Source organism: Chelonus insularis, unplaced genomic scaffold (assembly GCF_013357705.1).
Source record: "Chelonus insularis isolate UGA/USDA-ARS -01 unplaced genomic scaffold, ASM1335770v1 contig_135_pilon, whole genome shotgun sequence".
In the NCBI taxonomy this organism is placed as follows: domain Eukaryota; kingdom Metazoa; phylum Arthropoda; class Insecta; order Hymenoptera; family Braconidae; genus Chelonus; species Chelonus insularis.
Window position 1 is genome coordinate 1,421,675 of NW_023276376.1, and position 14,560 is coordinate 1,436,234.

Consider the following 14,560-nt stretch of genomic DNA (forward strand, 5'->3'; position numbering starts at 1 on the left):
ATCGGGAGAATAAAAAATTAACGAAGAAAAACGAGCTCAAAACTTTTTAGTGAAATTTAAATTGTTATTTTTAGAAATATCAATTTAGAAAAGAAATTCTATCATTTAATTTTTTACAACAAATGAGAAAGAATAAATTAATGAACAATTTCAATTCAAATAGAGATCTGGCATTAGGAAAATAAATAGTAAAATCTGTGGTTTAAAATGAACGAATTCTGAGAGTCAATCAGAAAAAGTTGATGTCAGCGTTGTAGAATTACTTTGTCAAAGCCGGAAATTTGACTATCCTTACCGTACAAATTCTTAGCCAGATTTAAAAATTTCTTGGGAGAATAAAATAGCACACTCCATTTACGAGGGAAAACATAATTTATTCAATATTGAATATAAATAATAAAATATATTCAAAAAATAACATAGGCAAAGAAATTTTTTTTTATCACGATGAAAATAACCAACTGTAATAACTATTAGATCAAAGTGATTCTTTGTGAGATGAAAAAAAAATAGTAACCTGTAGCAAAACAATTATTAACATTGTAAAGCAAGTTAATAAATATTACTAATAGTGTATCGAATGTTATCAGTAATCTATTATTATTATCTCTGCTATCAGAGACATCAAAGTGGTTCGATTAAGCGATCAATTCAACATACCTTTACCCTAATTATATTGAATATAACTTCTCTCTAATAATATTCCAATATAATTGTATATATATATCTTGCCTTTCAATTAAAGATATTTGTACAATAATTCAACAATAATAATCAATTCAGTGGATCGTAATCAAACAAAATATTATTTCGTCCTAATTTTTTACAATTTTCTTTGTTTATTTAACTTCATTGAAATCTCATTAATGCTTTAACAATATCTTATAAGAATTGTAGCTTTTCAAATCAGTCATAAATTCAATCTCATCCCTCTAAAATTACATTCTTTTGTCGAACACTACAATTGTCTTATCCATGAGTCCTGTTTTAATACATATAAATTGGAAGATGATCGTTAATTTAAATAAAACTTTTCTTGAAGTTAACATTGAAAATGGATAGAACAACCTTGTCAGTAGCTCATAAGATTATGTCATCAGAAGCTTATCAAAGTTTGTCCAGAGCCGGATATTTATTCTTACTCTATTTGATGAACATTTCTCAATATTAATGCAAATATGACATTAGTTGATTCAAATTTCCCTGTTTGAATAATTTATGAACTCGAAATATACGAGTAATACAAAATGTAGAATTGCATTTAGTGTATTGAATGTTACTTACATCAATAAGCATTTGTATTTTGTACAAAGAGTTATTTTTTTTCTACAAAAATTTGCAATAGAATAATATATTCTTTTCATTATTTTTAATTGAAATAATGAGAATTATTCTTTTTTTTAAAAAAGAAAAAAATTCCTAAATTTCCATAAATAAAATTTTAATAAGTAAAGCATCAATAATAATAATAGTTTTATTAAATAAATATGAAAGAGGAGATGTTGAAAAAAAACATTCATTTTAAGTTTATTTGGATTGACTAAAAAGATATCTAATATTAACTTTAGAAAATAAATGTCTGATAAATCAAAAGATTTTTTGCTGCTATTTGTATTATATAACAAAAAATTGGGCGAATAAATAAATGAATAAAATATCGATGTATACATATTGTTTTTTTCTTTTACTAGTAGAAAAAAATCTGAAGCCCCAATTCTGAATAATTACAAAAAAATGAATTTATTAACTGTTTATTTAGGGCTATAATTAAATTTTATAAGAGCAATTTCTTCATAAAATAAAAAATTATTTTACATAACAGAATAATTAATTAAAATAATTGATCTTTCATGGTAAAAAAAACTTTTTTTCTTTAAAACTCGGATTAAAATTCTATTCAACAACCTACCAATAATGAATCTAGAAAATAATTGCAACTTTTACTAAACTCTATTTTTTATTTTCTTCTAATTCAATCTTATTAACTAAAGTTTATTTATAATACGAATCTGAACCATTCATTAACTCAAAAGCATATTAACCATAAAGTAAGATCCTTCTTCTATCAACATCAAAAATTCTCTTACAATTATCCATGAAGGAATTTCAGAAAGTCCGTTTCCTTTCTAAATGTCAAGCTGCAAGTTAGCCCCGAACATTTCACTTAGTTCCGAGTCTATTTAACCGGCTGATGGATTTGAAGAAGTGGATGTCAGAGGAATAGAATTAGCGAAAACTCTGAAGTAAAAAAGCAATGACTGGCGTCTATTCCACGACAATAAGTCGATGCAGGTAATGAGTGCAACCAAGGGAGAAAGCAATCAGTCTTTGAGAGCTGGCAGATGAGTGCGGACATAAAATATAGGGCAATACAAATTTAGTCTGGCCGCGTCCATCCACGTGTCGACGTGAATGCGCAACCGCCCGGGTTGTAATCGATATTGCCGACAAGGTACCACGCCCTGCACCTGCGAGATACGGGATGCAACGTTACGGATACTAACTCTATTTCGGCTCAAGTCAAGAGGCAGTCGCACCAGTGATACTTCTGATTTCATTTGCGATAATAATTACTAAATGTGTATATACATACATACACTTGAATGGACCACTTTATTATCAAACTCAAGACAAAGCGCAGCCACCGGCAATCCAACATCATCAGCGCTGAACACCAACATCTATATAAGTCATTTCAGCAGATGGATAAAAAGACTAAGACAAAGATGGAAACATTTTAAGATCACTCAACCATGCCCTAACAAGACAAAACATCTTCACTCTGAAACTTGAATCGAAGAAACCCGGTGTATCTTATTGCTCGAGATGTCGCCAACTTTTCCTAGGTAGTTAGTTGTAAGGAATGCCAGAGTATCGAGTGGCAAATGAGATCCCCATAAATTGTATTCGGGGTAAACGTACGTCAACCCCTTGGTGTCGACACAGTTGAAAATACTAGAGGACGAGGAGGAGCAGGAGGTGGGAAGCTGTGTACGTCAAGAGATGAGAGAAAGAGGGGAGTGCGGCAAGAGGAATGCAGAGGAACTCCCGGGGGTTAGTTACGCAAGGTCGATTCATTGATTAATCCGGGAACGAGTTCGAGCGGGGATTCCCGGACGTTGCTCGGCCGTTGCCCGAGTTACTAACTTTCCTTCTTGTCTTTATTGTTTTTTATGCCCATTTTTTAATACTAAAAAATGGAAAATATTTTTTACAACACTCTGGCTTATATCTGATATAATTATTACATCTGGTCGATTAAGCCAAGTGTCATTGCTTCTTTTTCTGTTTTGCTCTTCTTCTACTGCTTTTTCTACTTCTTGTTATTATTATCATCATTATTATTATTATAATAAAGTAGTGAAAATCTTGAATTTCTTTTTTCTTACTCATTATTTCTAAATAGAACTCAAGAAGAATAATTATCTTCTCAATTTCACCGTCATAAATGTTGATGTAATGAATTATTTCTCTTAATTTTTTCAAATACCATCTCCTTTTGTTTGTTTTGTTTTTTTTTCTTTCACCAACTTGTTATTATTTTATTTTTATCATCATCACTTGAAATTTTTCAAGCCTCCAATTCATCGAGCTTTTGGTCCATCGGCGAATAATTTTGGATAAAAAATGAAATACCAGTAGAAACTCGTGGTTTTCAAGGTGTGGCGTGTCGAGAGTCTCGTTGCCATGGAGCAACCCCGGGGGTCTCTCGCGCAGTCAACGAACACCAAAAGGAATAAGAGCGAGAATAGAACACAAGCGAGATGAAGAGTGAGACGGAAGGGTCTTGATTCTTTATCTTCTCATCTGGAGAACGCAACATGACCCGATTAACTGCCCACTACTTTATTTCTTAGGGTAGTTATAATGAAAAGTAGTCTATTGTTCTTAAACGACTTGAACTGAAATTGCAAGAGTATAACCTCCAACAATTAACCTCGACCCTTCTTAAAGATCAACGTCAGCACGGAATTTACTGCTGTCTTGAAAGATTTTATGCACGGAAGTTTTACAACGCATCAATAAATCAATATTTATAATTGATTATTTGAGATTTTTAATTAATAATTACTTCCATTAACATAATGATCTTTTTCAAAAATGAAATCAATCTAATATTTATTTATTTATTAATAAACAAATGATGATTAAATGAATATCAATCATGTAATTAACATATTTGAGAATCTTCTTTTTCTCTAAAAGATTTATTGATCAATAAATCATAATTAATTTATTACTGACTTGCGTCTAGATCTTTATCAGCTAAAAGGTGTCGTATCAGTAACGGTCATTGGAAGTGAGCAAAAGAAGGGTTGGAACTCTAATAAGAGCTAAAATGACATGATAATGGGCCGATAACAGAAATGAAATTAAGGCAATAGTGAAACGTTGACCAATTTGTTTTCAGACTCATTTCGATCTTTCACGTTAGATTAGATTAAACGTTTTATCAGAAATGTCACATTGAATTTATATACATATATATTTTATGAGAGTTTAGTTGAGCAAAGTTAAAGGGAAATTGACTCTTGGTTAACTTTTCGAAATTTGGTTCCAGTAATTTTGGTAAATTCATGTACGTTTAAATTACCAATTATCAAATCATTGAAATTGTAATATTAATCATTTCTGTTGAGTGAACTGTAACTTATTAACTTTCAATGATGTAATATTCATACGCATTAATGAAAGCTGTAATAAAACATAATAGTTATGATGCCGTCCAATCTAATTTAACTGAAATAGATCTGATATTTTTCTAAATAAATCCGAGATAAATAAAACATGACAGGAAGATTTTCTTTTTCATTATTAGTTAAAGTTTAAATTTTTATCACTTTGATAAAATTTTATTTAATTTTACTTAAAGAGCTTTTTAAATAATGCAAAATAATTTTTATTAATTTCTCTAGTAGTTTTATCTTTTTTCTGTCACTTAAATATAAATTATAAAGCAAAACCAAATTTTGCAATCAATTTATCTCATAAGAAATTACATAAACTTCATTTCGATGTAAATTTATTGATATTACATAAAAGTGGAAAATTGAATCAATAAATAAATCGAATATTTATAACCTGATGTATAACAATTGAATGTTAAATTGCATATTTTTATATCCAATGCAACAAAAAACAGATAAAAAATAAACATCATATGAGTTAAGCGATTCAAAGTAATAGAAACAAATAAAATATGCAAAATATTAAAGCGCATGAATTACAAAGCTAATATGATAGTTTTTTTTTTATACAAATAACAAGCAAGTTAATTTATCATGTATCATATAATTTTCAATATTCATTTACATAGTTGAAATAAAAACAACATAAATTGAAATTATTACAAAGTTGATTTAAAAATATTTTTTTATTTTAGTAATCACTTATAATTGATTTTTTTTACCATCCATTTGGTGAATAATAACTACTATGACAGAAACGATTAAATTTATATACGAATGCTAAGAAGCATTTTATTAATTGTTAATAAATTTAGTAGAGATGATTATAACGACATAAACGACTACAAGCTTATTTAATTTTCTAGATGCTTTTAACAAATGATGAAATCATGGCATTTACTTGACTATATGTTGATTGAATGAATTATTTCAAAAAGGGGAATAATGTGATGGTAATTTACATATAATTTAATTTAATGACTAATTATATAAATTGTTCAATTGAAAGTACAATAAAATAAAAAGAGACTAAAGTATATAAATAAATTTAATTCTAGAAAATAAAATATATCAGTCATATTATTTTAAGCCAACAGTTGGAAATAAAAAAAAAAAGAAATAAGAGATAAAAAAAAATGAACTCCGTTAATTCTTTTCATCCTAGAAAACTTTTACTAGGGGATGATCCTAAAGCACCTAAACGATGAAACCTTATTCATTCTCTCACAAGAGATTAGTAAATAAATTTCCTAAATGAATTAGAGCAGTATAAATAAATAATTAACATTCAATGATGTTGGATATTGAATTTTGAGATTATAGTTAATGAAAGATATAATTTTATTTTCCAAACAATTGAAATGAGAGATTAAAGCAGAGGGATAAATGAGAAGAGAGTGGGATATTGTGGATGATACCGTGAAAGGAATATAAGTTCTAATGAAACTAGTAAGCTTTCTTCATTTTCGAGGCCTCTATCGTACTTATTTTGTCACTCGGTCGTAGTGTCATCTGCTCAGTCTATGAGGTTACTATCGATCGTTTTGCTTTTACCTCTTTCGCATTTATCTATCTCGCTGGAGGGTGAAAAGAGGAAAATTCACGTCACGTGCGCTCGTATTTGTCAGACGAACAGGAGAAAAATCAAGAGAGATGATTATTCAAGGGGATTGTGCATTCCACCATTTTTCTTTTATCTTTACCGCAACCACTGAGAGATAAAAATATTTGTGTACCACCAAATATTTAATTAACCTTTTGACCTATTGAATGAGGTTACTTATTTTGTGAATCAACGTAACCCGAATAAAAAATTTCCTCCTCATACTACTAATGATGATAAATTGCCTCACTTGAGTTATATTGTTAAAAAGTGTGATAACGTCTGACTAAATTTTGAGGACCAGAGGTAAGAAAAATTGATCGAGTGAAATAGATAAAGAGTTCAAAACAAAAAGATACTTGTAAAGTATTCAAATAAATTTAAATTTAAATTCCATTAAAAATATCTCGTAAAAATATTATTAAAAAAACATTAAAAATGATTCACAGCATTGGTTTTTAATAAAATATCTTTTAGTGATGAATAAATCATAAAATAAATTTTATAGATTAAAATTACACCAAAAATTATTGATGTCATAAAATTATTAATAAACGGTGGAGAAAATATTTATAACTCACATCGTTTTACTTTTATTATTTTGATTAATTTTTGATAAAAATATCGGCACATTGTAATTAATAACACTATCTCTTTTATCTTTTAAGCGTTCGAATTTTTTACATATCCCGTTTCCGTTTAATGAAAAATATCACATATTTATTATTACTCGATAGGTGTAAATAAAACGATTGTAATAGGGACGATAACCGCACTAATATATCTTATAAGTTATTTACTATAATAAAAGATACAGATTAATAATAATGCTATCAAATTCAGCTTATAATTTATTCGTTGAATAAAAATCCAATTTTTCGAGATTAATTTCATGATTTTTATTTAAACCAATATTTTATAAATGGATTATGCTTAAAGTCAAATTGTATAAATGAAATAATTCCATCATTTGAACTCAAATAAACAAAGTCAGCAAGTTTAATGACACTGCGTGTAAGATAAAAGTTTCAAAAAAAAAAATATTATTCATCATTCGTTTTACAATAAAAATAGCTCACACAGTATCAATTTGTAAGATAAAACCTTGTCCAATTATTTAACGTTTTCAGTGTAATTTAAAAGAATCAATACAAATATCAATTGAATAAAATAAAATCACTGTAAAATGATAGACAAATAGCATAGTGAAAAATATAAAGTTAATTTGTACTAAAAAATTATCTTTTCTTATTTTCTAAAATCATCATAAAGAAACTAAATTGTTTCCAAGAGAAAAATAATTTAATTTATTATTAAAAAACTTGAACGAAAAGTTTATAGAATAAGCCGATTTCGATCGTTTTATAATTTTATTCTTTTAAGATGCCATTAGACGAAGATACGATCAATAATTGGTTTTTCTGTCTTTTTTTTGTTACAGAAGCCGACTATACTTTAGACGATTCCTTTTGGAGTGAAGGAGAGACTCCTTCTGGTTAGTAAAGAAAAGAAGTAGTAAAAAATAAAAAAAATCAGACATAAGATGAAGACGAGAGAAAAGAAGGAAAAAAATAAAAGCGTGTCTTGTAACTAGTCTTGTTCAGCTGTTTTACATGCATATATCTTGGCCTTATTCCTCTAGGTTTCATTACCTATAGATGAGCTTCTATATTTCTTTCATCGAAGCTTCCGCTGTTATTTTTTCTCCTTCGACTTTTCAAACACATTTGCTTTTTTTAAGTTTTGTTGCATACAGCATGTACTACACCAAGTCAAGTATATGCTACTACTTGATGTACATATGTTCAGTAGCTTTTTATAATACATACGTATCTATGTATATGTTTGATGATCGAAGCTTTTTTTAAATATCGAAATATTCATCTCATATTTATAAATACATGATGAGAAAATCGTTTTATCAAAATTCGATCACCCTCCGTTTGGATTCCCCTTAACCCAAATGGTAGTGCTTAATCAATGGAAGGGATGAGAACCAAGTTCTCGAGGGATGAGAAGTATTTTTCCGATGAGGGTGTAGAAAAATACTTGGATCTGACTCCATTCCCACAATCATAACATCGGGAATATTTCACTCGTGTTGATATTTCATTTGCACTGAAGAAAGGATTTCTTTAGTTTGTTTATTTTATTTATAATTAGTGATAAAAAATATCATTAACAGATATTTATATAGTAAATCACAATGATTATTTTTTTTAAATTAAATTAAAATTAATTAATTAAACTACTTTTCTAAGTAAAATAAAAAAAAGTTGGTAGAATTTAAACTTAAAAAAACTTGTAGAAAATGAAATATCACGACATTTTATTAATTTTATATAAATGAATAAATTATTAAATCGATATGATGAAATATATACATTATGAATTAATTAATAGATGGCTACTACACGATGAAATTGGCAATCTCTTCATTCAAGTACTATTAATTAACAATATAATTCTAAAATTAATTAATTCTTCATACATTTATATGACTGAAGTTGACGAGAAAAAAATTTGATTTTCGGCATATAAAAAAAAATATTCGATAATTCATTGGTGAATGTTGTGTCATGATCTTTTGTTAAATTTAATGGAATTGACAAATTATGAATAAATGAATCACTAGGATTTCGTACGTCTACTCAGTGTGATAAATAATATACTGGATGATTATAAGAAAAAATGAAATATATATTGAAATGATATTTTTATAGCAAGAAGATCAGTTGATGATGATATGGATGTTGTAGGGGAAGTCGAACGATTACTACGAGAATATCGACAGAATCAAGAGTTAGTACGTGATATTGGTGCGCACAATTATCAGATCATTTATCCGGTACAGCTTCGGCATCACGAGAAAATGGGGATATCCACAAGGGAAGCTGGCTCTCCTAAGGTAAAATTTCAATATTTCTATAAAAATGTCAACACTTAATAGTAAGTTTTTATTTACAATCCACTGAAATCGAGACATTTTATTTTTTATTTTTATTATTGATATAGTACCCTCAAAGAGGTGGTTACGGAGATGGATATCAACCTGGTCGTGGTAGATCAAGAGTAAGTGTGAGGATATTTTTATTTATTCTTTTAATGATAGAAAATTTGAATAATAACATTTGTTATCAGGCTGGAAAACATTTTCATCGAACGTCTCTCTTGATAAAGGCCTTCAACCATAAATTCCGCCTAGATTTAGAATTAAATACGTAAGTAGTATTCATAAATAATTCATCAGACTTAGTTACCCTGGCAAAATTTGTCAAGTCATTTCACTGATAAATCAGGGTGTAAAAATAGAAACAGAAAGCAAATAAATTATCTCCTCTTTTTATTCAGTAATGCACACATAATACCATTTTATTCTCTTCTCATCATCTGTAACTCATATATTTCTTTGTCACTCATTGATCAAACGTTTTTTGCCTACCGGATGATGCAACTAAAAATGGAGTGTATGAATTGACTTAATTTCTCGAGGATTAATTTAATCGAGATTTGTGAATGTGACCAAAATAGAGATGGAATATAATAAAAGAAATTTTTTTTCTCTTGTCAAGTGTCTACCATTTACTATAAAATTATTCTCTTAAAATAATGATTATTAGATTCATCAAGAAAAATGAGTATATTCTATAGATGTAATTTTTAATTGGTGCTTTTTTATGATTTTTAATCAAAAGTTAAAATCTTGCACTTAAATACATTATTCAATTTATTAAAATATTTCAAAAGAAAAAATGTAATGTTTGGATACCATTTTTCAGGATAGTTTATTTTCTCCCTAGACTAACTATATTTTTATAACGCACTTGCTCTGAAAAATAAATCACTAATGAATTTATAAATATCTTTATACTTGACCCTCTATCCAAAATTTATAAATTAGATTTCATTATAAATAAACCAAAGTTGAACTTTGACAGAAGTTGATTACTGGAAAATATTCACAGAAGTTTCAAAAGAGATTCTGAATTTTTAAAGATTTTTTCGAGTAGATAAGAATAATATACAAGTAAATTGGAATAACCTAGATTGAAGGAAAAAAGTCATAAAAATTAATAAAAAAGACTCGTTTTAATGTTTGTCATCTCAATAAATAGTCTATTTTCGAGTATCTAATTTAGAAATATCATTATAATAATTCTAATTAAATATTCATCCATTTACAATATATATTTTTGATTATATCTAAAAAAAATGAAGATTTCGTCTCCTAATCTAAGATAAACAATTATTTTTTCCTAATTTATCTTTTTTAAACTAATTTATCTATTTTTTTTGTAAAAGAAACTTTTTCTAAACAAATTAAAAAATTTACTGTTAAAAAAAACACAAAAGTCATAATAAATAATCGCTCTTTTAGCTGTATTTACACAGCTTTTAAACGAATCAATTTATGAAAAATTGCTAAAACTTTTTGGGTGAAATATTACTTCATAATAATTACCGATGATTTTTCGGCAATTTACGAGATTATTCAACTGCGAAATCGGAATTTTATATAGAATTATCTGACTATGAAACGTGTGGGTCTTTTAGATCCAATTTAACGGACATGCTTTCACTACCTTTTTCCTCTGGAGGCCCAAAGGATTAAATCCCTCTTACACAACAACTTGTTTATTTACAATAAATAAATACATATTAAACTGTATAATTTTATTTTGCAGACAACTTTTAGCACCTAATCTAATGCAAAAGGATTACTTAAGCAATGGTGCCGAACAAACAACAAAGCAGGTGAATATGTATATTCAGTACTCCGTTGATGAAGTAGTTGATACTCTTATTATGTAACGCGAGAAGTGTAGATGGAAGCCTTTAATGGAGTTTGTTTCAGGAAATCGAGCATTGCTATTATCATGGTTCCGTGAAAGATTATCCTGGTGCAAGTGCTGCTTTTCACACGTGCAATGGCGTCAGTGGGGTTATTCATTTGGGCAATGAGACGTTCGTCATTCAGCCATTCTATGGTGGTGATTTGTCGGTCAGTAAATTTTTCACATTACTGATTTAATTACTTAAACACTACCGAAACAAGTAGGTTGACGAGATTAATTAAACGGTCGAGTTGATTCAGTTCCACTAATTTTTATTCGTCAATCTGGAAAAAAAAATCCTGCTAAAAAATTTCACCATAGTCAAATTTGTTCTCATATTTCCCAGTAATAGAATTTAATCAAGAACAAAAAATAAAATTATTTAAGTAATTTTATATGAAAAAAAAAATATATTTTTCAGAAAAAAAAAACACATGGAAATTTCAATTTATTACTGAAATAATTGACTTTATGAAATTTTTTTTCACTCAAATCCCAAGCCAATTTATTTTTAAATAAAATCACATGCTCTATTCACCTTTAATTCACTTTGTGTTCTAAAATTTTTAATGATTCTTAAAATAGATTTTTTTTCAATAGAAGAAAGCTTCTATTTAACCCGAAAAATTGAGGTCCCCTTTAAATCAAGATAAACCGTATGTTGGCATTTTGCTCATCATTTTCACACATACCTACACTTATGCAGATGAGATATTTGATAATTTAGATATCACAGTGTACGTAATGCAATGGAGATATCAAGTTAAAAAGTATCAGTAGTAGTGGTAGTGGTAGTAGTAATAGTTGTAAAAGTTATCAAGGAAAATCAACTATATGTACACCTCTCTTTTAGCAGAGACATCCTCACGTTATATTTGAAGCTCGAACAAAAGGTAACAAAGGCTGTGGTATTGCGGGAAATCTTGAGCGTCGTTCGAAGAACCGTCGGCAGAAGCATGTCCTCGGCTTATTGGAGACCATCACCGATCGATATAAGAGAGACGTACGTGCAGCTACGAAATATATCGAAACTGCCATGATCATTGATAAAGCAATGGTATGTTTGTCCAATTTAAACTTGTTATACTTCTTTCTCTTCAATACATGGGAAAAAGTTTTCCTTTATAGTTTTTTAATAAATCAATTTAGTTGACAATTAAACAAAATTGATGCATTCAACAAAAATTAGTTGAATTTTTTTAAAACTATTTTTTTTATTTTTTCAATATTTTTTAATTATTATAAACGGTTGAACAATTCTCTCAATTGTTTGGAAAGTTTTATTTTTAAAGTGAATATTTATTTACAATTTATTAAAAATTTTCATCAATTATTTCTGATAAATATAAAATTGATCAAAATATGAATAGATAAATAGAGTTTGTACTATTATTAATGGGACTTGTCAAAATTAATGATGTTTGTTTTTGAAATGAATTTGGCTACAATAAAAAATAACAAACCAAGTTTGAATTTTTATTCAAGTTTAAAAGTTTTTTTTTAGTTTAATTAAAGTCCATGTTTAACAAGCTTTATTTTTCGCAGATGACGAACTTTTTAAAGCCTCAGTATGAAATTTCATTGAAACTAATAATACGAATTTCAACATGTTCCATCGAATTTTTTCATGTTTTTCATCAATTAACATTGAAAATAAAACTCCGAGTTTTGAGTTATATTGAAACCATTAAATTTAATGTTTCAAAAAAGAATATGTCGAATAAACTCTTTCAAAAATCGTAATAAAAATCCAGTATACCAAGACAAAAAAAATGTATATAAAAGTCACGTATTAACATCGTACCAATGGTCAGTCATTATTCACAATTATTTCTCTATCAAGACAAAAAGAAAGCTCTATCATCTATCGATAACACTACAAATTTATGAGTTTACAAATAGTGAAATTTTAATGTACTTTCATTTAAAGTAACTTATATATTCTCTAAAAGAGATCAAAAAATTTTTAATACCGATATTTAATTTTTATTTTATTCAATTCCATTAAGAAATCCTCTTCTCGATATCATCAATTCAATTAATTTACCACAACATTTGTTTTACTTTACAGTTCGATAGAAGAAACGGTAGCACAAGATCCGAAGTAGTTCATGATGCTATTCAAGTTGCAAATATTGCTGATTTGGTAATTTCTTATATACACATCTTTGTTTAACAATTAATCTTATACAACAATATATCAAGTACGTTAGTAAAATCCTGATTATTTGTTAATTAAGACGTAGGATAGTCGGTGTAATCGAAAATCCGGATAATTGATCTTGGGAAAGAAAAACAAAGGATTAACTATCAATCGGGATTTTACTGTATTTACGTTGATAATAGTTTTAATGATAACATTTGTATAATACCCGATTTACTTTTCAATGATGAACAATAAAATATTGTTTCTAGTATTTTCGTACATTGAATACAAGAGTATCAGTAGTTTATATCGAAACATGGATGGGTGGAAATCGTGCAGCAATTGATTCCAATATGGAGATTGGTCGTGCACTGCAAAACTTTGTTGATTACACTGTGAGAAAAATGTACCACGTTTCACAGGATACCACTCAATTACTTACGTAAGTAAAATTTAGTATACGTTAACAGTGTGTGTTTTGTATTGGTTGTAATAAACACGATTACAACGATATATCAGATATCTGTTGAAACAAAACATTTATTTCATTTTTAAATTAATATCAAGTTTGAATTGGATTAATTATTTTATATTCCTTATTTATAATTTTGAAATATTATTTCAAATACGTTGTGATATATTATTCTGTTTAGTAGGTAATGCCTGACCAAAAAAAGAATATATCACTTGAATGTGGCCATAAAAATCTATGAGTTAGAATTTTTAAATTACAGCATGTACTAATTGTAGCTCTAGAATTGTTCCAACTCAAAATATTAGTGTTTTATTTAAATAGTAGAATTATTTGTCATTTAAATGTTTATAATTTCTTTGAAAAATTTTCTAAAGGAATAATAAACTAGAATGAGTAACAGGACAAAAAAAAATTTAATGAGTTTTCAATGTTTTATGTCTAACTTTTACTCATTTATAAAATTATTGAAATTTTTTAATGCTTTTTTTTATAAAACTATATACTTTTTTATCTTGATTTTATCTATAATTTCATTTATTTAACTATTGAAGTTATTTTTATTAATAACAATAATAATAATCATTTTTATTGTTAGATAAAAAAAAAGTTTTACGTCTATTTCACTATTTCCATTAATCCTAGAAGAAAATATGAAACTTGTCGTAGAAAATGGACAAAGTTTGTTCAATCATAACGATGACTATCTCAGAGAGGGAATAAAATAATTTTTATTAGTACTAAAATATATCATTCTCGTTACTATTCATTCAAACACCCTTCGTATTTTTCTAATTTAGAAAAAATGACATTTCA

General features: G+C 27.5%; 2 protein-coding genes across 19 annotated transcripts in view; one reads left to right on the top strand and one right to left on the bottom strand.

Annotated features, from left to right (window-relative positions):
* Positions 1-14,560, bottom strand: part of mip40 (Myb-interacting protein 40) — a 60,830-nt gene that overhangs the window by 28,393 nt on the left and 17,877 nt on the right. The window lies entirely within an intron of this gene.
* mmd (mind-meld) overlaps positions 1-14,560 on the top strand; it is a 46,775-nt gene that overhangs the window by 15,955 nt on the left and 16,260 nt on the right. For 9 of the 18 annotated variants that reach the window (XR_004691214.1, XM_035095790.1, XM_035095802.1 and 6 more), the window contains exons 2-10: positions 7,733-7,786; positions 9,015-9,199; positions 9,307-9,363; positions 9,433-9,512; positions 10,977-11,046; positions 11,147-11,293; positions 11,980-12,183; positions 13,198-13,272; positions 13,542-13,714. Coding sequence is in view for 17 of the 18 variants with exons in the window: in XM_035095790.1 (XP_034951681.1) it covers positions 7,733-7,786; positions 9,015-9,199; positions 9,307-9,363; positions 9,433-9,512; positions 10,977-11,046; positions 11,147-11,293; positions 11,980-12,183; positions 13,198-13,272; positions 13,542-13,714 (1,045 nt within the window). In the remaining variant the exon portion in view is untranslated. The remainder of the gene's footprint in view (positions 1-7,732; positions 7,787-9,014; positions 9,200-9,306; positions 9,364-9,432; positions 9,513-10,976; positions 11,047-11,146; positions 11,294-11,979; positions 12,184-13,197; positions 13,273-13,541; positions 13,715-14,560) is intronic. The other 9 variants (XM_035095806.1, XM_035095804.1, XM_035095807.1 and 6 more) reach the window with 3 other exon arrangements.